The 24,327-nt window shown below is 40.0% G+C and overlaps 1 protein-coding gene across 1 annotated transcript in view; it reads right to left on the bottom strand.

Moving 5' to 3' along the window:
* The window catches only part of USP12 (ubiquitin specific peptidase 12), a 33,802-nt gene extending 14,710 nt beyond the window's left edge, over positions 1 to 19,092 (bottom strand). Inside the window, exons 1-4 of the mRNA XM_051607992.1 lie at positions 18,925 to 19,092; positions 10,121 to 10,201; positions 4,086 to 4,299; positions 468 to 694 (exon numbers count right to left, since the gene is read on the bottom strand). Coding sequence (XP_051463952.1) covers positions 468 to 694; positions 4,086 to 4,299; positions 10,121 to 10,201; positions 18,925 to 18,972 — 570 coding nt within the window. The 5' untranslated portion in view covers positions 18,973 to 19,092. The remainder of the gene's footprint in view (positions 1 to 467; positions 695 to 4,085; positions 4,300 to 10,120; positions 10,202 to 18,924) is intronic.
* Between the last annotated feature and the right edge of the window lie 5,235 nt (positions 19,093 to 24,327).

A 24,327-nucleotide genomic window follows, 5' to 3' on the forward strand; every position in this document is an offset into this window, starting at 1 on the left:
TTTTGGAATTCCAGTCTACTGCCTCAGTGCCAAAAGCCAAACATAGTATCTTGATTTCAGTGACTTTAAATTTAAAAATTAGAAATTGGTGGAAATTGATTCAGAATACTTATTTATAGAATGTATCACTAAGCATGACATTATGGTAGGAAGACATTCAAGTAGCAGGGTTCATTGCTCTCAGAATTTTCTAATCTAAACTTTGAATTTGATTATGATCACACCAACAAAAATTTAATTGGGCATTTTCCTAATACTGAACAAAAGCCTTTTCCTACAACTCATGCATCAGCTGCTGAAATTCTCTTCTTAACAAAAAAAAAAAAAATCACAAATGTTCACATGAATGTAAGATTTTTAAAGAAAGAAACTAATTTAGTATGTTAGTCTGTTGAGATAGATTAATCATACAACATGAAGTTCTGAAATGTGGAAGAATTCATTTTACGAAGTATGTACAGACTTACAGTTTCACATGTAAGACATCTGGTTTCATTAGTTAATGTTCCCTGAAAGATTTCATGAACCCAGGTTGGGTCTGGTGGGCTGTTATTTTCATTGTCGATGTTGCCATTAGGTAGACGACCATTTTGTTTCTCTTGTTTTCTTTCTTCTTGCAAGATATCCGCAACTGTATTTAATAGATAGTTTAAGAACTCATGTGCATCCTGCTGCATGTAGTTATCAAAAAGCTCTACAAGATAAAACAGAAGATTTTATTAATCAGTTAGTGTTATTAAAAAAAAAAAAAGTTATTTAAAAGAAGCTGAATTTCAAAATAGTCTTAATTTCTCCTCTTGAATCATTCATGACAATACAACACCTTCCTAAAAAGTGTACTTCACAGACTAAGCCAAAATATAGGATGTGGGAAGAGGAGAGGGCAAGTCAGCTTACATTCATGGAAATCTCTCAGCTGATCAGAGTTAACAGAAGAGTGACCCATTCACTCTGCAAGAAAACTATGAATTATTCTATTACCTAAACCTAGATGTACATATAGTGCCACCTGATATGTTATAGCTTATGCCATTCAGATGCCAGATGCCAGTCCACAATGATTTGGATCTCGTACAGGGGCTATGCTATTTCTGACAAGCTTAGGTCAATGTCTTAGATAATATAGGGTATCTCAAATTACATTACGTGTTGACATTTTCCAGAAATAAACAGAGCACTTTTGACAGGAAACGTTTCATCATCTATGTGTTCTATCACAGGAAGAACATGAACAATAAATGTTTAAAACATTGCTTTATTTATTTTCACTTTTAGGGTTTTAAGTCCACTGCTGCTCTGTCATAAGCACAGTGTCATCAATATTAGCAATGAAACTAAGAGTAAAAGATACTGATATTTATCAACAACTATTTTCTTTCTCAAAGCTCTTTAAGTAAGCCAGTATTTGTGAAAGCCATGTCAAAAGTTCTAGCCACAGCAAGAGCAAACAGGTTTCAAATTAAGACCTCAAGTAATAAACTGGCACCTTTATTTCTGGTTTATTACTTGTTGGATAGAAATAATGTATTTACCATGCTTCCTGCTTCTTGTCCTCAATTTGTCAACATTTTTAAGCATAATTGTTTTAGGATTAATTCAGTGGAAGGGGAATAGTTTCACTGGCACATACTTGCAATATACAGCAATGATACAGATTAAAGTGTAAAGCTGAACTCTCTTACAACTCTACTTGTTTATGGTCAAATGGGTACTCCCTCGAAAATATTGTTTAGATGTACAGCCTGGGATATCAACCTGAGAAATCCTCTGCTGCTACAAATCCTTACACTAGGAATGGACTAAGGAAACCATAAAGGCATTGAATAAGATTTAGTAATAGTTACATGTTCTCTCTCTGACCAGGAGTTGTTACGAGGAAATTTACCTGCCAATTTAAAAAGCATTCTATATCACACAAGTCTTTTAATCTGCAATTACTTCAATTAATGATAGCTTGCAATATGCTTGTAGTACAAGAATATATTAATAGACTGGCCTTCAGCAGAGGGATGATTCCCAGGACTGGAAAGGTGAATGAAAAAGATACTCAGTGAAACTAAAGCTTTGAAGAGTGAAACAACACTACGCAGAAGCTTTACAACAACATCCTGGAGCAAACTTCACATAGAAAAACAGTTATTAGCAAAGAAGGGATGACTTGATGCTAATCTAGATCGTTTGGAGAGGTTAAGTAGTGCAATAGGTCAGCCAAGAGTACGAACCAAGTAGATTATTTAACAACTACATTATTTTTGAGATGCAAAAGTAAGTTCAACTCTGAATCTAGCCAACTGTAAGGTCTTTACTTAATCAAGTCAACGGAGAACAAGAGCTACAAATCTCTTGAGGTAAAACACTTCAGAGATTCTTCACACTGTTACATTATAAACCTCTCAGGGCTATATGCCCAGTCAGTAAAATAGCATTAAGTACAACAGAAGTACAATAAAATGTTGTTCATTTTATAATTAGAAGAAATGTAAGGAAACATAACAGTATACCTTCAGCTGACTTCAAGCCAGCAGCTTCTTCCCTGCCAGATAAGCTTTAAGGTCATTAATACATGCATGTTGCATTAAGACTGAAAAAAACTATTGAATAGCAGAATTGTAGTCTGGAATACATTATGTTCTTGGTCATCACCCTGGTAAGGTTTGATACCGACTGGAGCCAAATCTAGACTGGTGTTGCATACCTACCTGATTCTTTAAATATTCTTTAAAGCTCAAAATTATATACCTTTACAATAGGCACTTAATAGCATATATAATGTCTATGTGATAACTGCCTGACAATTTAGCAATTTAGTTGTACAAAAGGTGAGATTATCATCATTTAAACAAGACCCCAAAAGCCAACAAGCTCAAGTTTCACATCTGATTTCTCTATTGAAGATTTTCCAATTGCCGTCTTCTGCTTAGAATGTTGGTGTCATGACATACTTAAGCATTAAAAAGAACACTTCTAGAAAAATTTAATGGCTCCTGTCGTCTGCCTTCTCTCCATTTGAACCATTCTCCATATTTGTCCTAGTCAACATTCATTGACATAATGAACTACTTCTGTAAATGCATCAGCATAGAAGCGTACTTATTCAAGTACATTTACCAAAGAACTGAATATCAGTTTCCTATTCTGCATATGAAGTGACTGTACACTACCTGAGAGCTTTTTTAAAAAGATGTTACTACAACTCATGGTGTGCCTTTGCTGGAGAGGTCACTTCAAATTAGGAATGTCATTACAGTATCTTAGTTTCTGTTTTTACTACAGAGATGGACATAATAATATTTAAACACTGTTTTAGTCTTGGAGAGATTACAACAGTATGAACATGTCTATTGCAGCAAGTGTTAATTATGGTACCTCACACAGTTTATTTAAATCTAGGGGTTATTTTTTAGAAAATTTTACATTATGTTTTTATAGAATTGTATCCAAATTCAGTGGCAGAATATAATATTTCATTCATATTTTACCATCAAATTGTCTTCTAAAACATTCTGACCAATTAGCTTTGCAGATAAGAAACAAGAAATATTAAAAATTCCTGGAAATCTCTTGAAATTACATTAAAAAAATTAGCCAAAACTACTAAATTATTTTTAAATTAATCAATCCTTTAAAAACTAGGTCAAGATAAGTATTGCATAAATTCTAAACTAATTTTAAAATTTCTGAGTTTTCAACCTAGAATCCTGCAGGGAAGTCTTAATGTCTTTTTCCACACTCCCAGTTTGGGAGACTGAGTTTGCATTCAAAGAATGTTTTTTTAAACACAGACCAAAAGCTTTACAGTGAATTTTGATTACAAAAATACAATTTATAGAGAGGCAAAATTAGCAAGCACTTTCCTAAGCAGCCACTGGCAATATACTCAGTTCTACATGAAGAGTGAGAGAGACAAGGATTCTTTCTCATAACGGCTCCAGGGTTACACCCTTATTCTAGGGTCACCTCTTTATACTGCAGGACCAAGAACACTTTCCACGTTTAACAAATATGTGGCTATTCCACTATGTCACCTTCAGAATTAAATCATAATTGCTATGATTACTACACAAGAAGAAGGAAAAAAAAGTTACCGTTTTCTTTTCGTAATCTTGTTATAAATTTCTTGGGAGGTATTACTCCAACTTTTTTCTTCTGGGTGGCTATACTATGGAAGAGATCAGCTAAGCATGTAAGGAGATTCTCTTTTTTCCTTGGTTGACTCTTGTATGCTAGGACTTTGTCTCGAAACGGTCGACAAAAATAAAGTGCCTGAAGAACTGAATTGCAGTAGCATGTATTTCCAAACTGTAAAATAAGACAAATACTTATCACTTTACATTGTATTGTTGTAGTGAGGTAAAATTAAATCCAAAGTATAAGAGAATGCATAAGCATAGGCAAATTTTCTGCTAGTCATTTCTTCTTAACTAGGATAGTAAAGCATATTTCCAATTTGCAAAAGATTAACAAGTACACTGTAAGTAAGTGCACGAAAAACCTAGGTAAATTTGAACAATAGATTACATTGACTAATTTGTAAATTTGTAAGTAATATTTTGCATTTACTCAGGTCAAAATGTTCAACAAATACTACTATAACAACTCCCAAAATGTGCCCAGGTAAAAATATCTACCCATCTCCCACAAGTCAGCCACAACCGTAAAGAACAGGCACAGCATGACCTCATACTGCAAAGAAATTCAGCTGTAAATTGAGAGCTTCTCAGACACTTCAGAAACTGGTTTCTCCAAATCTTATTAGTTGTGATCAAAGTCAGAAATAACTGCTTTAACCTGTTACTACATTTTCAGTTTGCATTTTAGGGTGACAGGCTTGGCATTCAGAATTTCTCTTAACAAAACATGGCTTATTTAGGATTCAAAGCTAAGGCACAGGTGGTAGTTTCAACTCAAGACTGAAAGGAGAAAGATGTACAATCTGGAAGTGTGTATTTTGAAGAAGGCAAGCCACTGAATTGGTACAGGGCAAGCAGAGTCAGCAAAAAAACATCTGTAACCCACTTTGCACAGGGGCACTCCAGATGTCCCTCTTCCCCAGACTCCTTCCAGCTCTTAGGCACCTGAGAGCTGTGATCACTGACACTGTCTCCAGCTCACCCCAACACTGCACACCTCCACATCACCTATGTGCAGGCATCATGAGCTGTCAGTGGATAGAGCCATTCTCATTTTATGCTGCCCTCCTCCAGTGAAACCTGCTATCAAACACTGAAAGTAATCCAACCTTTCACCTGCAGTCACTCAGCCTGGAAATTGAAGCCCACACCTGCTACACACATTCTGTAAAATGTGAAAATAATGTTCACATTTATGTTTTATATAAAAATAGTAGCATACACAGCTTGCAAATTCTCAGACTATATTGTGACAGGGAGACTGTTATATATAGCAACAGTGCATTTAGAGATATTTTAAGAGCAGGTTCTTTAAACAAAGAACTAAAATCTTTTACCTCTTAGGAATAACAAGGAAGTAACTCGTTTTTGCTCTCTCCCGATTAAGACAATGACAAACTAGAGTACCAATTTAATCAGAAAACTGGAAAGTAAATTTTTGCCTTTATTTTAAATAAATGAAATATAAATAACTACATTCTAAATACCCAAGACACACTCAAAGAATGAGTAAGAAGTGTATTTTTACAAAAATACATTAATAAGTCTTTAGATCTCCATATTAAAAAGTGAGAAAATTACCGCCCAGTATTTTTATTACTTTAAACTAAAGAAAATGCTTATATTAGCATCTTTGTGGTGCAAATCTACACTAAAACAGGTCAATTAACTTAAGCAGAAACCCAGGGCTTTTTTCCTTACAAGGAGCATATGAAATCACACAGTAGTTATGTCAAAACATTTAATATTGTAAGTTAACTCTTTATGAGTTTGTAACTAGAATTAGCTATAAATGGAAAACTACATAAAAATGTTAAGAACATTCTTAAAATTAAATTAAATGGGAAAAGTGCTAAAATTTCTACAGCAAGTGTCAAAAGATGAAAAGGCACCAGATGAGAAATTTAATAACATTTCAATTTTAAAAAGGAAGAGTCTGATGATGAATTAATTATAATGGCAAACATACAGTGAGAGACGACCAAAATATGATGCAAGAGAGAACTCAGAACACTCAACAAAATTCAGGAGATTAATTTATTATAAATGCATGTTAACCTACATGCCTGTGGATAGAAAGTAAATGCAAGCAGACTGAGTTCACGAAAGGTTTTCTTCAACCTAATTCAGAAAGACAGGAGACAACAGAAGTTGTCTGAAAAAAAACTCCTGAGCAATCTTCATCACCTAAAATATGTTTAAAATTAAAAATTCCATTCCTTAAAAAATTTTACTTGTACAAGTACTAAAGAACAAGGGGGTAAAAAGGGTGGGGAGGTTTCTAGACTATGTAAATGAGGAATTTGTTACACGAATAAATGCGGGTCTTACGACCATTATTACTTTTCTTCCCATCTTTGACTCCAATACAAAAGCACACCTCTCAACTCCTCCCACCACCTACTCAACACCTATTCTTCACTCTCTAATTCTCCTATCCTTCACTCTATAATTCTGACTCTTCAATACTCCACTCTCCTGCTAACCTGGCCAACAGACACCTTCCTTTCCCCTCACTGTACAGTTGGCTCTGCCGCAAAAGCACAACACTTGTAAGAAGTTGTGCAAGTGCTGCACTGTATAAGAAGACCTGGAGGAGGAGACAGAGCGTATCCTAAGCAAGTTTGCTGATGATACCAAACTGGGAGGGGTGGCTGACATTCCAGAGGGCCGTGCTGCCATCCAGTGTGACCTGGACAGGGTGGAGAGCTGGACAGAGAAGAACCTAATGAGGTTCAACAAGGGCAGGTGCAGGGTCCTGCACTAGGGGAGGAAGAAATCCATGCACCAATACAGGTTAGGGGTTGACCTGCTGGAAAGCATTTCTGAGAAAAAGGATCTGGGAATCTTGGTAGACAGAAAAATATCCATGAGCCAACAATGTGCTCTTGCTGCCAAGAACACCAATGGAATCCTGGGGTGCATAAGGAAGTGTGTGGCCAGTAGGTTGAGAGGTCATCCTCCCCTTCTACTCTGCCCTGGGGAGGCCACATCTGGAATACTGCATCCAGTTCTGGGCTCCCCAGTTCAAGAGAGACAGGGAACTACTAGAGAGAGTCCATCAGAGGGCAACAAAGATGACTGAGGGACTGGAGCATCTCCCTTATGAGGAAAGGCTGAGGGAGCTGGGACTCTTTAGCCTGAAGAAGAGAAGGCTAAGGGGAGACCTTATCAATGCCTGTAAGTATCTAAAGGGTGGGTGCAAGGAGGATGGAGCCAGACTCTTTTCAGTAGTTTCCAGTGACAGGACGAGGGACAATGGGCACAAGCTGGAACATAGGAAGTTCCATTTGAATATGAGGAAAAACTTCTTAACAGTGAGGGTGACAGAGCCCTGGAACAGGCTGCCCAGGGAGGTTGTGGAGTGTCCTTTTCTGGAGATATTCAAGACCCATCTGGATGCAGTCCTGAGTAATGTGCTCCAGAGGATCCTGCTGTAGCAGGGGAGTTGGACTAGATGAACTCTACAGGTCCCTTCCAACTCTGACAATTCTGTGATTCTGTGAAGTTTGCAACCATGATCTGTATGTTTTGTAGTAACAATGTAAACACTCCAACACCACTCTGAAATATCAAAATGCACGCACTGGAAGCCCCTCAAACTATTCAAATCTAGATGGATATTTAGCTAGCTTCTATACTAGCTAGCTTTTTTCAAAATATAATTGTAGGAAAATTAAATGCTTGTGAAGTCTGCCTCAAAGTAACAGTAGAAAACTAAAAAAGACTGTCACTGTAATTTTATACCTTAAAATGTCAGCCTGTACAGGCTACTGAAATTCTTCAACCTCATTCAGGGAAGGCAATAGAGACTATATATAGTAGAGTTACTTTAACTTTCCTTGTTTCTGTGAGGAAACGTGCCTATCTAAGAAAAGTAAAAAACATCAACGATGTTGTCTTCCATATGCTTCCCATAATTGCCTTTTCTTAATTCTTCCTCTACCTCTCAAATTGTTCTTGCAGCTCATCTGCTGAATAATCCCTAGATTTCACCACAAAGATGGAGAGGAGATAATATAGTGCTTCTGCCTTCTCTTCTGTTATACTACCTCTGGACATTTAGCATTGACAGATCTCTTATTTCAGAACATTCACCATGAACTAAAATCCTGTCCTGCATTCCAGACAACTCAAATGGCTAGCTATCACACAGTTAGAAGAGAGCTATTGATTTCCACATTATGTCAGTTTCTTGTAAAATTAGGACAAACAAAATCAATAGACAAATTAGAAAAATTTAGTAGCAAATGTTAATGAACCTCTAAGAGCTTCACTTCTTGTAACTGCTATAAAACAGTTAGAGAAATCAATGAAGGCAAAAATTGTGATTTCTACTACTTCTGAATCTAATAGTAATCTTAATGTGTTATCTAGTTAGCTATTATTTCTTTTAATTATCATTAGCACTGCCGTTCTTTCTGAATGGCCATAGTTTGCTAATGAAGAGGTGATTACCTTTCCTCTTCCTGATAGATTTAAATTCTGCAAGCTTAGTACATGCTGATGACATATACATATGGTGTAAGCAAACACAATCTGCACAACTAAGCAACAACAAAACTGAATTTCCTTAGCCAAACACTGTACCTGAAAAACACAGAACCAGTGTGATATAGATGTAATGGAAATCTATTCTACTGTTTGTTACCATTTAAAAAAAATTTAGTCCATAAAAATTTTTTGTTTGGAGTTAAAATAAGCAACATTCCTGTACTACACAAAAAGTTAAGAGCACTCTGAGGTATCTTAGCTGCCTGGCTCATATGTTTATGGTTGAGGGCAGTGACTTAAAGACAGACATCCCCTCAAATTTCCTACTCCCTCTGGACTACAGAAAGCCAGAACTTGTAGATATTTCACTATATACTAGTAAGATTGTCCTTTACTGAAATCTTCCTTAAGGGTACAAAATATGTAAAACTTCAGGAATAGGCATACAACACAATCTTACTGTTAAATCTTAAATCCTTTCTGGACTTGGAGAAGAAATTAGGAAAACAGGTTATCTGTCAACAGAATAACAGATTTAACAAAAGAACAGTCTTGACAGAAAGCCTAACCTCTGCTATAGATCTAACAAGTATTAACAGTTAAGCTACTGTGTTTCCTATTTTCAGAGAAACAATGTGTCGTTTTGAAAGTACTTCAATTTTAATGAGAAAGGAAAAAAATTACTCATTTAAGTCATGGCATTTGAGACAAAAGTAAGTCAGCTTGTCAGCAAGAGCATTTACTGACTGCACAGCACATAGTTTCATTGCAAACTCTTCAACCATGTCAGTGCTAAGAACCTAGAGGCAGAGTCATATGATATAATAGCTGGACAGCATTACAAGTAATTAGTTTCATTAAGAACATAAGATGATACCTCGTGTTAAGCCAATGTGGTTTAAATCTTTCTTTCTGAAGCTTCAGTAAATAATTTGATATTTCATTTCAGAATAATGCAATTTTTACCAACATATACTTTTCATTGGTAATACTAAAAATGAAAATTTAAAATACTCCTTAAAGCTAAGGATTTAATCGAACAATTTAGTGTATTTTTTCCACCACTGATTTCCCTCTGGGATCAGTATTTTTAAAAAAATCTTAACACAACTACCAGATATGAACATTTCACATTACCAACAGTCTTTCAGATTTTTTTTCTTTTACTATATTTATTCACTCTATTCACTTGGATTGGCACATTATGAACTACAAGCTACATATTTGAACAGGTGTTTTTTTTTTAAGACTTACACATTTTAATAGCAAGAAAGTGATTTTTATAAGACCCTAAAATTAGTAAAATTAACTATTAAATACAGAGTTCCATTTCAACAATTATTTCAGTAGCATATTTCAACAAGTATACTGAACACTGAATTACATTCAATGACTGTATCTTCCAGTGTTTTAATTATTCATTCAGTCACAGTATGGTACTTTAATATATACACTCCTAGCATTTTAAAGCAATGAAGTTATAGACTCAAACTTACATTAACCAAACCAAAATAGTGCTCATTGACTGGAAATTGTTCCGGACCAATCTCTTTCTCCAAAGCTGAGGCATTGGCGCCCTAGAAAAATCAAAAACAGTAAAATATTAGTGTTGCAACTATATACACAGTGAATTTAACTAGTTGAGAAAAACAACTGAAGTTTTTTAGGCACAGATAAATGACCAAAACCAACCAACAAAAAAAACCCCACAAAAACAACCCAAAACCAAACACCACCCTGGTCACAGTTAGACTTGCTAACACCTAACCAGTATCTTCAGATCTCAGACCATAAGCTTACAAAACTTACTTATACTGAAGCTCTCTCCAGTCAGGAGGGAGAAAACCAAAAATAATTGAAAGACTAAATATTGAAAACAGATTAAACACCTTCCTTTCTCTACTATGAAGGGTGATGAAAGTTGAGTTTGCAATGCATCTCAACAATAATACATGATAAATTAACCAAACTTGTTTAGTCTATTACTTAATGCAAATACAAGCTTGTAGGCAGGATAATATTAGATATGAATACAGAAAAATCTGTCCTTTGAGTTCTCTGTTGATTTGCACTCTCAAGATGTTTAGATTGTCCACAAAATCATTTCACACAGCTCTTAAAGCAGACAGCAAGTCTTCCATGCCATAACTTCATACTTACATAGTTATAAAAAAGAACCTAACACTCTTCCACCACAAGAAAATTATTTCAGCATAATCCACAACACCTTAGAGATTTGTGTTTCCAAACCCGTTTTGTTCAAAAACATTTCAAAGTAAGTTACATGATTTTCAGGTATTTTTCTAACCAAAATACAGCAAAAGATCCTGTAGCCCCACACTTGAGACACTACAGTTCTGCTTCATGCATGACATAGACCCAGCTGCTTTTTCACCAGTCCTATCCCCTGCAATTATGACAAAGCCTCTCCTTTAGTGGGTTTTGTCTGCAGGGCTTGCTACTTTAGAAGCTGTTCTCCAAAGACACTGTTGGTGTAAAGGGGTGTAAAGCCTTGCTTAAGATTAAAGCACTCCACAACTTCTGAATACTTAGTCTTGGAGCTTTGCTGAAATACACCCACAAGCTCTGGTAAGGTGGATACTATTTACAAATAAACTAGAAAAAAAGGAACCGTGAATGTCTTTTTATCCTATTTTTAAAATCTCTACTTCCTTAAAAAGAAATAAATTCAAGTGCAGGTTTTAGGAAATTCTCTTTTCAAAGCAAGGGTGGTGCAGCTGCTTCATTCTGTCTTTGGAAGGAACACTGTTACGGTATAAAATTTGATGTTTCTGCTTTGTATAGACCTGAACACTGGATTTAGTTTTCTGGTGCAATGAAGATCCTGACCTGGCAATTAGAAAGACATGCTAAGATACTCCACTATAGTTATGGTTTTCTGATTATTCAAGGCGGTTTGATTCAAGGCTTAGATTTTCATATGATTTGAAAGCATGACATTACCCATCTTTGAATGCAGTTGTTTATGCACGTTTTATTACTACAAACCAGCATGAATGTTTTACAACAATACAAAACCCCTCAAGCTACTTAGACTTCCCTCTACAGCTCCCTTTTTGTCTGTCATAAAAGACGTTATTCCTCCCCCCCCAAGTTATCATTTATACTGTACACAGTGTGCTAGTTGCAGAGAATGAAAACATATAATGCAGCAGGGGCTTGAAAGTGTAATCTAAAATGCATGTTCACACCTGACACACACAAGCTATTTTAAACCCCAACTATTCCTTGCTACAAAAGGTTTCCCATTCAGCACTACAACACTCAACTACACCCTAGCTGACCTTTCCATTATGCAGTCACAGTTGCAGAGGGGAAGCACTGCAACACCCCATTATGGTACTGTATCATCTTCTGGACAAGAGGACAGCAGAGGTTTAAGGCAGAAGGGAAGCCTGTTTCTTTCCATCAGCCAAGACGGACTTACTGGGTTTGGGACATAGACCTTTCTTCCTCTGCTTACTTTACTGGGATGTGCAAAGGTGCCAAAATGAACCTCTCTTTTTTGTGAACACTGAACAACCCATACAAGAGGTGCTCAGTCCCCAGACAGCAACTTGGCTTTGACACCATTAACTTTGCTAGTTCTCTTCTCTTCCTAGCAGAAACACACAAGGCCACTACCCAGTAGTGTGAGGAATAAAGTCCAAAGAAGCTACTATTGCAACAGAACTGACATTTACCAGTTTTTGCATCATGTCAGTATAAAACCTATAATATACCAATCATTGCCCAACATTACCCCCCTTCCAGCACAGAGATAATTATACAGCATACAGAACAGAATGCAGCTCAACTGTGTTGCTTGATTTATTTTCCTCCACAAGGAATCTAATTTGTGCATTCTAAGACCACTCCAAGATGCAAACCAAAGTATGATAAATCGGGATGTCTGGAAGAATCACTTCAGAACTGCATACACCTTACCTGAACTACAACACTAATGAAAATGCACCCAGCACTTGACTAAATACCCAACTTGATTATCTAACTATGAAATATTTGGATAGCTTCAGTTCATATTTTTAAAATACTTACAAATAGTGTTTTATGTGCTTAACTAACTAGCTTAAGACATAGTCCTGTATATTCTAACCATGAGCAGCTAAGACAAAAGGTTTTTTTATTGAGTATGAAGTAAAAACATCTCTGCAAGGAAAATGATAGCACAGCACAAAATTACCTTCTCTTCACATTTGGTATGTCTACCACACCCATCCTCTTGAGCCCTACTGAGCATACACAACATACTTTCCTTTAAAGCAGCTAGGTACAGCCATACTTCCTCCTGTTTTGAATACTGAAGTAAAAGACAAGTTACTCTCACGTAAGAAGCTCAGAATGGATCTTCAAAACATGAAAAGACATATTGATGCTTCTACGATTCTTCTCCAATTGCTGCCAGCCTCAGTCGACTAGCCGCACAATACAGAAGGAAATCATATTGCTAAAAGACAAGACTGCCAACACATCGTATTTATACTGTATAGTTCCAGAAAATTCCTGGAGTAATGTTGTTAATGGTATCAGGTGCCTTTGCTTCAGTTTCTTCTGATCAGATGGACTTTCAATAGCATTGGTGCAACATATCTCATAACAATACTAAGTGGGGTCCTGAAAAGATCAAAACTACTACTTTCAAAGACTTTTAGTAAAAGGTTGAATTACACTAGCAGACAAGATAGGAAGTCTGTGAGATGGATTAAAGAGAGGATCTGATGTTGACTTTAGAAAACTTTCACTGCCTACAAAGTACAGAGGGTTGCAAGCATTATATTAATCTTTTAGAAAAATCAGAATAATCTAATCACCCACAATAAAAGGGAGAAGAGGGAGAAGAAATAACAAAGAAAAAAAGGAACAAAGTTGCTTAACTGCTTTTGTTGATAAACGGCACACTGTGGCATGTTTCACGTGCTTTTTTAACTCACATAATTCCTGTTTCATAAAAAGTAGTATGCTGCTTTTTATAATTTCCCATTTTCATGGAATTACAAAAACAATTTGAGTTTATGAAAACCGGTAAAAATGTTCTCCAGTTCTGGTCTACTACGTAGAGCCATTCTGGTTCTATGCCACAAAAAGATGTTGAAATTTCTTTTTTCCCTCAACTTAAAAATCAGACAGACCTTATTGAAATCAACAATTTGTTAAAAGCATTTAACTTTTGCAAACTTCCTAAGCAGAAAACAAAAGCTACCCCCTATACAAGGCTTTTATACACCATCTTCGCTTCACCAAAGTTGAAAAAGGTGCCAGGAGGGGTGAATTTGGCCAGTGGACTTGGATTCTGTGGCCAGAGGATTTGCTGCCTGTGGACTCTGATTGCGCAGCTTTGGAAGACCCTGGCGCCAGGGGAGGTGGCTGTTCCCAAAGCAGCCGTGACTCTGTGGGAAGCCCAGGCTGGAGCAGCTCCGGACCTCGTAGGAAGGACTCATGAAGGAGAGGTTCCTGGAGGACTCTCTCCCGTGGGAGGGACCCCGTGGGGAAGCAGGGAAGGACTGTAAGGAATCCTTCTTCCTGAAGAGGAAGGAGCAGCAAGAACCACCAGCCTGTGAAGTGACTCTAAACCCCATCCCCTGTCCCCCTGTGCCGCTGCAGGAAAGGAGGGAGAGAAACCGGGAACAAAGTGATCTGGGCCCAGGAAGAAGGGAGGGGTGGGGTAACATATGCAAGACCCGCTCTGCCTGTGTTTCTTCAGTGTGAAATTAAATTATTACTTTTTCCCCAAGTTGAGTCTGTTTTGCCCAGGACCTTAATTGGTGAAGAACCCTCCTTGTCCTCTGTCTCCACCCAGGAGCTTTGTCCTCCTCATCCCAGAGTGTGTGTGTGGGGGTAGAGGGAGTTGAGTGAGCGGCCATGGGGCTGCTCCTTTTGTTGTCGTGTTGTCCCAAACCGACACATATTTATGATGAAATATTGTCCTGATAAGAACTCCAACAGATGAGTGAACCTCCCTACTGTGGTTTTAGCTCTTACCCCAGCTGTTTAATACATACTTCTCCAAATTTTATGTGCTTGCCACAACAGAACACGTGCCTGAACTCTCCAGTCCACTGATCAAGGTGGATTCTGGTGATGACACCAGAGTGAAATCCAGTGGCTGCGACAGAGCACATGTTCTATCTTGCCAACTCTGCCACATGGGCAAGTCAAGACAGCTGGATAAAGGAGTACCATAATACTGCTGTTTTCTCTGTTACTTTAGTTCTCTGCTTTATTTTCTACCACCTCCTCACTTTGAAGCTAATGTTTTCCATATATTTCCTTTACTTGCTGAAACTCTCAATTCTCACTTCTTCCAGCACAAGTCTTCTATATACTCTTTCCTGCAGAATCTGTTAACCTGATCATCAATGTTTACGTATTCTAATTCATGCTTCAGAGCAGACAGTGCAATTACAAGGAACAGGAGTGACTACATCATATCCATTTCTGGCCAACTGCAAATTCTGGCAAACATCAATTTACATTAAGTGCAGATTTCACAATCAGGTTGAAAACCTTACTGTAAACAAATCATTATTTAAGCAGTAATTAAGTCCATATATGTATACCTGTATCAGAGCTAGTTGTAAAACTTTCCTGCAATTGTTTTCATAAAGCCTCTCTGCTATGACATCTGAGGTACGTGCACTCCAGGCTTCCCTCAGCTGGGCATGAACAGGGTCTGTTTCCCCTAAGATGTCTTTTTGCCCCAATATGCTTGCTTGAACATGAGTAACTGATATCTCTTCACCCTCGTCAAATGTGCCTGAAATGGGCCAAAGGGTACTGGTGACAGCACCCTTAGACAGGAGACAGGAAGGAAAAGGACAATAGCCAGCCATTCAGCATGATTCATCAAGTTCTACTCGTTCAAAAACAAACCAAAAATTTGGATTGCAAGATATATAGACTTCTCATGTTACATCATACAAGCCACATCTAGCTTCAAACTATGTACTTGATGTCAGTGTTGAGGGGACAAATCAATCACTGAAGACATTCAGTGACACTGACCCTGTATGTAAGATGCTAAACTGGCAGAGAGAGAAGCGAACACAGACAAATACCTGAAACACAAAGAAAAGATTTTCATATCTCATGCTACAACTTCTAGATTAGCATTATTTTTAAATTTCATTACACTTTTTCAGGTTGTGCTACCTATTCAGCCAGTTTCTAGAAGAAACTGAAAAACAAGTACTACTACTACTACAACTTCCTTCTGTATGTCTGAGACTGATGTCTTTGTAGCTTTTTGTAGACTTAAAGCTACAAAGATAATTTCTATCTTCCCTTTACTTCAGCTACTGTAAGACTGGATACATTTCAACTTCTAGCAAGTCTTTGTTTGATTCTAGACAACAGAAGCAAAGGACTCAATACAATCTCCATTTTATGGCGAGTGTAGTTTGAGGCACATCTTCATTGCAGTTAGCATGGGTTACTTTACCACTTCTCAGCAATGCATAAAAACCTGATATAGTTCAGTCAGGTATGCGTGGAAGAGAGTAGAAGACTAAGTTCTACTTTTACTGCAAAAGAGAAAGCTTTAAAACAAACAAACAAAACCCACTCTTTCAACCTCATCCATTTTGCAAAAAGAACAGTGACTAGAACACGTAAGGGCAAAGATATTTTGCTGTGCTTTTCCACAGTCTCCAGCCATGAGCACAAGGAATCACAGGAATGGCGATGAAGAGCAAAGAAGTCCAAGGTAGCTCAAAAGGGGTACAACACTAGGAGACACCACTACAGGAAGAGCTCTGCCACCACTAGTATCAACACTGCAATATAGACTAATGAAACGATGCATACAAAAAAACCAATCTTTTGTAGACATTATGTGCTCTTGTAAATTCATCTCAAAAGACACCATGGCTAACAAACAAAAAATACTCGATATCACAATTCACTGTACCCACACAGCCTGCCAGTACTCGAAAATGTAAGATTGCTTTCTCATACTTGAACAAAGATAAGATGCATAAAATAGAATTGAGTCAGCAGAAGTGAAGCTTAAATTTGGATACAGTCATGAAATACACCACGATGTATGAAGAGCTTCTTCAACATAGTTCCAGACTGCTCTGTTATAGATTGCAAGTGTACTTGGATGTTAGGTTTGTGTAGGCATGAATGGTCTTTTGACAAAAACTGCTTGTTACTGGTTTCATACTAACTAAACACAAGAAGAGAAGAAACAGCCTGAGAGTTCTTGTAAGAGGCATGGGGAAAGGCAAGAAAAACTTGCAAGAATTTTTAGGAAGTTGTCTGGCAGTTTATCAAAAAGTGGACTGACACTAAGAAAAATTGCCAGAAAAAAAAATAGTATTACTCAGCAGTTAGATTCCTTTTTGGTTTTGAAAAATAGATGCTTAAACATGAGTATATTACTCTTGTTAAAATTAAAAATATCTGCATGACCATACCCACATTGTTCTAAAAAACTCCACAGTAAAAAACAAGTGCTTCTTCACACTATCTTTACTGGAATATTTTAAGCACAACTTTATATTATCTATAAAGTGTTGAAAAAACTTTTACAGCAGCTGTCCTATGCTAGCTGTCCCATCTCCCAGTAATATCAAAGCTCATGCATCAGAAAGGCATGGAAAAAATTTTATGCCTGGAGTTTTTCCACCTGAGTGCACACGACTATGATTGGACAGATAATACCTAATTGGCATCAGAATTTCAGCTTCATGGATATGGACACTTTGGTTAGGCAAAAGATGATTTTTAGTTGAAAAAAACTGTTTCAAGATTGACCTAAATGTCAATGACAAAATAACAATATTATTTCTAATGACCATACATACAGAATAATCTTTAACTAGCTGCTTAGCCAGTCCAGGCCTACAACTTCTATGCTTTCAAGAAGCAGGAAAATTAGGTCCCATATTGGCCCTAAATCAAGAGGCCCGCACTGAATGGATGTTTATACAAACTGTGGGTGAAAACATGTTAGCTAGAATTGCAACAAAACAAGATTGTTCTAGCTCAAGGATCAATCACATTTATTCCTCAACAGTCTGACCTAAAAGCTAACAAAAATACCTGAAGTACATGGTGTTTGTCCTTCAACATTTGGCCATATAAAGAACTTGGTATACAACTCATTAATTCAAGTCAGACCCTCCAATTCCAAGTGAAAATATGTGAACTCCCACATCACAAAAAAACATTACTCCAGTTGATCAACAAACTAAGTAATCTGACCCCATGGGCTTACAGACATTCATTCAAAATTGTCATGGGCCACCTCTGATACGTCTGAGATGTTAAAGCTTCTCTGCAGCAATATTTATGAAAACCATAAAGCTGCTTCCAATAATATGAAATGTGTTACTTGCTGTTTGACATTATGGTATGCAACAATCCCAATTCAGCAAATTAACAAACTAGACGACAGGGTGCATTTTTCCCCTTTCCCCATGAAAACAGATTTAGGAACAAGAACTTTAATTCAGCTACAAAATAGACAGAAAACAGCACAAATGCAAGATCTCCAGCGATGAACCCTCAACACATCTCTTCCATGGCAAACAGTGACTTCTACTGAATACGGGATATTTCCTGCCTTGAATTCAGCATCTCTCCATCAGTGAATCTACTGAGCTCTCCGCCCCTCTTTAAAAGGCCCCAAGACAGCTCTATCGTATCTGTGTATCTGCTTATAGCTCTAATTCATCAACAGAGAGAGTAATGAAAAAGAAATCACTGGAAGAAGCCTCCTATCAGGACCCGGATCGATGCAAACAAGTTAAATTACACGCCAAGGCGCGGAGCGCGCTCGGCTGAGCAGCTCAGGCGGGATGCGAACACTTTTCCGGGTAACCAGAAGAGCACTCGTCTGCTAATAAGCAAGGCAATTAACCGCCCCACCACTTGAGTAAAGTACTCGGAGGGCTGGGGACAATCACCAAGTCGATCGGCAGAAGGAAGGCGCTTCTAGAAACCCTGCCCTACAAACAGCAGACCTGCAATAAGCAGCCCCGAAACCGAGGCAAACCTCGAGCCCCAAAGCTCTCCCTCCCCGCGTTCCACGCACTGAAGAGGACAAGCACGTCTGTGGCCCTCGCCCCCAGCCCACCCCAATCCCATCAGCGTCTGCACCAAGGCTGAGTCTCCCAAAGCCGATTAACCCCGCTCCGCTCCCGCTCCCTCCCCGCCGCGGGGCCGCTGCGCAAACCCGGCCCCCTCGGCCCCCGCACGCCTCCCCGCAGCCCCCTCCACCGCCCCGCGCCCCCGGCAGGGCGGGAGCGGGAGCCCGCCCCGGCCCCTCGCTCACCATGGTACAGATGGAGGCGATTTTGGAGACTGTCATTAGGATTTCCATCCGCCCAGCGCCATCTTCCGCCCAATCGCAGCGCCGAGCCGGGGGGAGCCGGGCTGGGCCGGCAGGGAGTGGGAGGGGAGGGGAAGGGCGGGCAGGCGGCGGGGGCAGCCCGCACCCGCACCCGCGCCCGCGCCCGCACCGCCCCCGCCAGCGCCCGCCGCGGGGCGCGCGCGGCCCCGACGGCCCCAACGGCCGGGCACGCGGCTCCCACCGGCGCCACGCACGGAGCCCCGCGCCGCTCGCCCGCGCGCGGCCAGCGCCCCGCCCCCCGCGGGTCCTCGCGCCGCCGGGTCAGCAGCCCGCAGCCCGCCCCGCCCCGTCCCGCCCGGCGCGGCTCCGGGGCTGGCTCCGGGTCCGGCTCCTCCCGCCCGGCCCCCGCGGCGCCCAGGGCCGCCAGGCGGGCATGCGCGGCACGGAGCGGGCGGGGCGCGGGGCCGCGCGCGGGCGGGGCGGGGGGGCGGGGGCGGTGTCTCGCGCCCCGGGGGGGGGGCCGTGGCCGTCCGGTGCGGCGGCGGGAGCGGGGCTGGGGCCGGGGCCGGGTCCTGCCCTGCCCTCAGCGCTCAGGCCCTGCCTTCCTGCTTCTTGCTGCCGCGGGCAGAGCTGAAATCCCGCAGGTGGCCGCGGGGCGAGCGCGGGCGGCGGGAAGGTGGGCGGGGCGGCTGAGGGGAGCGGGGTGTTTAGCCTGGGGAGAAGGGGGGCTGGGGGGAGGGCTCCCTTGTCGCTCTCGACAGCTGCCTGGCGGGAGGTTGCAACGAGGTGAGAGTTGGTCTCTTCTCCCGAGTAGCAAGCAATAAAGCCAGAGGAGATGGCCTCAAGTTGTGCAGGAGGAGGTTTATACTGGATATTAGGAAAACTTTCTTCACTGAAAGGGTTGCCGGGCACTGGAACAGGCTGCCCAGGGAAGCGGTGGGATCCCCATCCCTGGGGGTACTTAAAGGACGCTTAGACGCGGTGCTTAGGGACATGGCTTAGTGGTGGATTTGGCTTGTGCTAGCTTAATGGTTGGACTTGATGACCTTAAAGGTCTTTTCCAACCAAAATGATTCTGTGATTCTATGTTTCCTTAATGCAGGTGCTTAGCTGCTTCAAGGGACAGGGTTCCCTTGCGGCCTAGAGACCTGAGAGGGAACGGGCATAACTCTCAGCCAAACGATAAAAGCAAACTTAAAAATAGAGCCAAGAAAGCCTCTTCCTTCTGTCACTTCAATCACTCTAATGCCAAACTAACTTGAGAGTGATTACTGATACCTGGACAGCAGTCGCCTTGCCAAAGCCATTCCTCCAGGGTCCCTCCGAGGAAGAGGGGGATGTAGAGAGGCTCCAGCTCTAGATTACCAGCTCTTTGGCTTCTCTGAGTCTGGGATTTGCACACCCCAGCCTCAGCCATCTTAAAAAATAAAGCTGGCCTGTGTAGCAGTAATTTGTATCAACAACTTGAGGTGTCTGCTTGGGAATGAGTCACCCAGATGTGTCTGTTCATCTGCAGACTATGGCAGAAATCTGGATGACTTGTTCAGGATGTTGATGTCTGCATTAAAAAGCATAAAGCTAGCTAAGATACAGAATCACAGAATTATTTACATTGTAAAAAAAAACCCCAAACTGTTAACCCAGCACTGCTGAGTCCACCAGTTCACCATGTTTCTAAGTGTCACATCTATGCTTCTTTTAAATACCTCCAGGGATGGTGACTCCACCGTGTCCCTGGGCAGCCTGCTCAGTGCTTGACATGGAATGTCCCAGCCTGTATGTTTTTCACAGATGGGAAACATCCAGAACATCAAGATGCATAATTATTAAGAATAATGTCTATGCACATAAGGCCTCGATTAAAAATGCATCATTTAACTGTAAAAAAGATATTGTAATATCTGTATTATGAAATAATACTTTATATGATTTTCAGAAATAAGCATTCTTTAGCAACTAAATTAATAGAGGTATTTCATATCTGTGGTCTACAAGTGTATATGTCAAAAGTGGAGTATTTGAGAAAATTAATGCCTCTTGGAAAACTACGCTCAGAAACTGTTGCCACAGAAACCATGGGAGAGGACAGCATCAGGAGAATGAGAAAGTATAGGAACAAAAGAAGTGGATTGGTCATTTATACTCAAAAAAGTCTAGTCTGGCAGGCTAGAAGTGTCAAACCGTCAGATAACCAGTAGTTGATCTACGGAAATACAACTCTGTGAGTTCTATCTGTAACACAATTCCTTACAGCATTAATCAGACATGCTACAAGAGATACTCCTGTATAATCCAGAGTGGACAGCCTTCAAAAATGACATAAGAAAAATACAACAGCATGCTGTCTCCCCAAAGCAAAAAAAACACAAAAAGCAATTGCAGTACTGCAGAAGCTTGTAAGATTATCTGGGAGACAGTTGAGTTTGGAACCAATTATGTGGCATCAAGAGGAACAGGCCATAGAAAACTGCAGGTATCTTGAAAGGCACTCAAACAGAAAGTTAGATATTGCCTTGAAGTCTCTTCCTACCAATAAGTTAGAGAAAGAAGGCAAAATACACTTGGTGTGAAGTGCCCTTTCTGTCTGTAGTTCCAAGGAAAAAATTAGATATTGTGGAGTATTAGACCACAATTAAAAAAGAGTGGGGGATGTAGAGCTATTCTGCCCTGTACCTGACAGGTGTGGGCTCACTGTGGCTGGAGACTAAGCAGAGCAGCTGAGAAAATGCTAAATTAGTAACATACTGGACACCAATTGTTTGAAATGCCATGTAAACTGAGGTATTATGAGCCAACTGAACTCATGATGCAAAGAACGAGGAAAATAGAAATGCAGAAACACTTTCTATGCCATCAAACATTACAATGAGGTAAAATATGAGGGAATGAGTAAGAGAATTGGAAATGATCACTTATTTGTCATTATTAAGCCCCTTGGGGTGATTTGAATTATTCACAAATTAAGTATTCCAGGTATATGACCAGCTAGAGAAAAACAGGGTGAGTAGACCAGGATTGTATGTGTGTGTGTTTGTGTACACTCGAGGAGACAGAGCTTCCAAAGCAGTTACTGAGTCACTGTAATGCATATAGATCAGTGTGGTAACTAACCCTGTCTGAAACAAGACATCAGTCATATCTTGTATCACTGGGCAGTGACAAGATCCACCTGACAAAATGCAACAAGAGCATCTTTGCCATCTGGCCAGTCAACCTGCTGAGGAGAACTTTAACAAGGAAGTCTCTTGATCACAGACCCCGAGTTTTGGGGCAATTTCAGTCTGCTCAACATCTGCTACAAGCACCACACATCAGAATGCAAGGAGATTTCTGAAAGGAATCAAGGATAACTTCTTGATAGTGGATGGGCCAACCAGGGGTCATCACAGCTGGATCTGTCCTTCACTAACAAGGACGAACTGAGGGATGTGGTCATCGATGACTTGATTATCAAAGCTGGGGCTGTAGTGACTGAGGAGTGGATTTTATGATCCTGGGGGGAGCTGAGGAAGGAGAGAGTAGAGTACAGATCCTGTCTTTAGGGGAACAGACCAGTTTATTCAGGAAATTGGTAGGTGGGAGACAATAAGCAGCAGCTCTGAAGGGTAGAGTTGCTCAGGAGAGCCCAAGGATCCTAAAGCTGAGAAAAACAAATAAATGCATTAGTATTTTTGGCAATGAGAGAGCAAAACTGATGGGCTGTGAAGTGAAAAAGAGTGGCTAAAAAGGAAATAAAATTTAAGGCTGGGGTCGTCTTAAGATCTATAGTGTTTGGTAAATTCATCCCATTCAGATACAGTGTATTTGAGGCTGGAGAAAATGTTTTTGAATGGAAAGACTTAAAGAGCACAATCTGTTTGGCCTATCGAAAAGAAGATTGGGAAGTGGCTACAATAATATTTCATCTTGCACTGTGAGAGGTGTAACAAGAAAAAAATAAATATAAACTGAAATAAACCAAATTAGAATTAGAAATTACACACATTTTTCAACAGTGCAAGACATTAATGGTTGGAATATGCTACCACGAGAAATGGCACATCTGCTATTTCCTAAGGGCTTCAGTTAAAGAATACATGTTTTTCTCAAAGGAATATACATTAGTTGAAGAGATAGAATTAATTCCCTGCCCTGAAAGTCCCTCAGAGCACCTAGGTGTTGTTATTACATAGTATTTTAATTGCCGTAAGACTTAGAAACACAAGAAAGAGGCCAGAGCTCTTCGCCTCCTTAGTCACTTGGTGAGACATTAAGAGAAAAGCCCATTCTATCTTGTGAACTTATGCTCCAACTGTGCAGAGGCACCAACAGACACAGAGGAGCAAAGAGAAACATAACCAGTGAAAACTGCTGCTGTTCATCCTGTGCCTCTCCTTGTTTCACAATCTTGTGGCTTGGCAGGAGCCCAGTTTACTTTGGGGTGTGGGTAGGCTGGTAGGCTGGCTTTAGAAATTAAAGAGTAGGCATGAGGCAGGTATGTTTGTGCCTGTATCATCTATCTGTGACCACAGATGGTTTTGCTGAGTCTGGGGCATGTCAGGGTTTTATTAATGTTGCTTGACAACAGAATTGGTCCCATGAATCTGTTTACCTGCTCCGCTAACCAGTCAAACCACCAACTGGTCGGACTATTGCTGCAGTATCTGAACACATACCACATCTCTTGTTGGACTCGTACACACTATGATTGCAAGATCATAGGATAATTCAGGTTGAGCAGGACCTCTGGCAGTCTCTAGTCCAACCTTCAGCTCGTAGTAGAGTTAGATCTGAGGACAGAACAGGTCACTTTTGCCTCTTTCCTTGTTCCGGAAATTCTTAAATTTGCATCCAGACATAATAGTGGGGGGGTTTGGTACTTGAAAGAAAACCATCTGAATTCACCATCTCTATTTTTATTGACACATAAGCCAATGGAGTCATCCACTGTTCTCACAATATGTTAACCAACCTTGCTATGGAAATTAACCTTGCTTTGTGGGCAACGGGTGTTGCAGGATTTGTGCTATGAGGTAATAGAGAGTAAGGCATAAAAGAAATTTCCCTTAACTTGTATTTCATAATTCCAAGAAAACCTGCATCAAATTATGCATAACTGGAATCTTAACATATTATGTAAGTGAAACTGGATCCTTTTGGGGAACAGAAAAGCAAACAGGAAATATAGTTAGAAAGTCATATGATCCAAATTGTCCTGTACTGACTATCAGGTAAACATCTGTGTTAGTAAATTAATCTTTGAAAATTATGTTGATGGTACATTTTCAGAAAATGCAACAATTTTCAAAACAGTTGTACATGCTGTCTGGGAGCCATGACAGAAGGTGATGGTAGACGAACTGCATATGGGAGGATCTGAGCAAGGAGTTAAACAAGGGATACATT

This window comes from Apus apus, chromosome 1 (assembly GCF_020740795.1).
Source record: "Apus apus isolate bApuApu2 chromosome 1, bApuApu2.pri.cur, whole genome shotgun sequence".
Taxonomy (NCBI): domain Eukaryota; kingdom Metazoa; phylum Chordata; class Aves; order Apodiformes; family Apodidae; genus Apus; species Apus apus.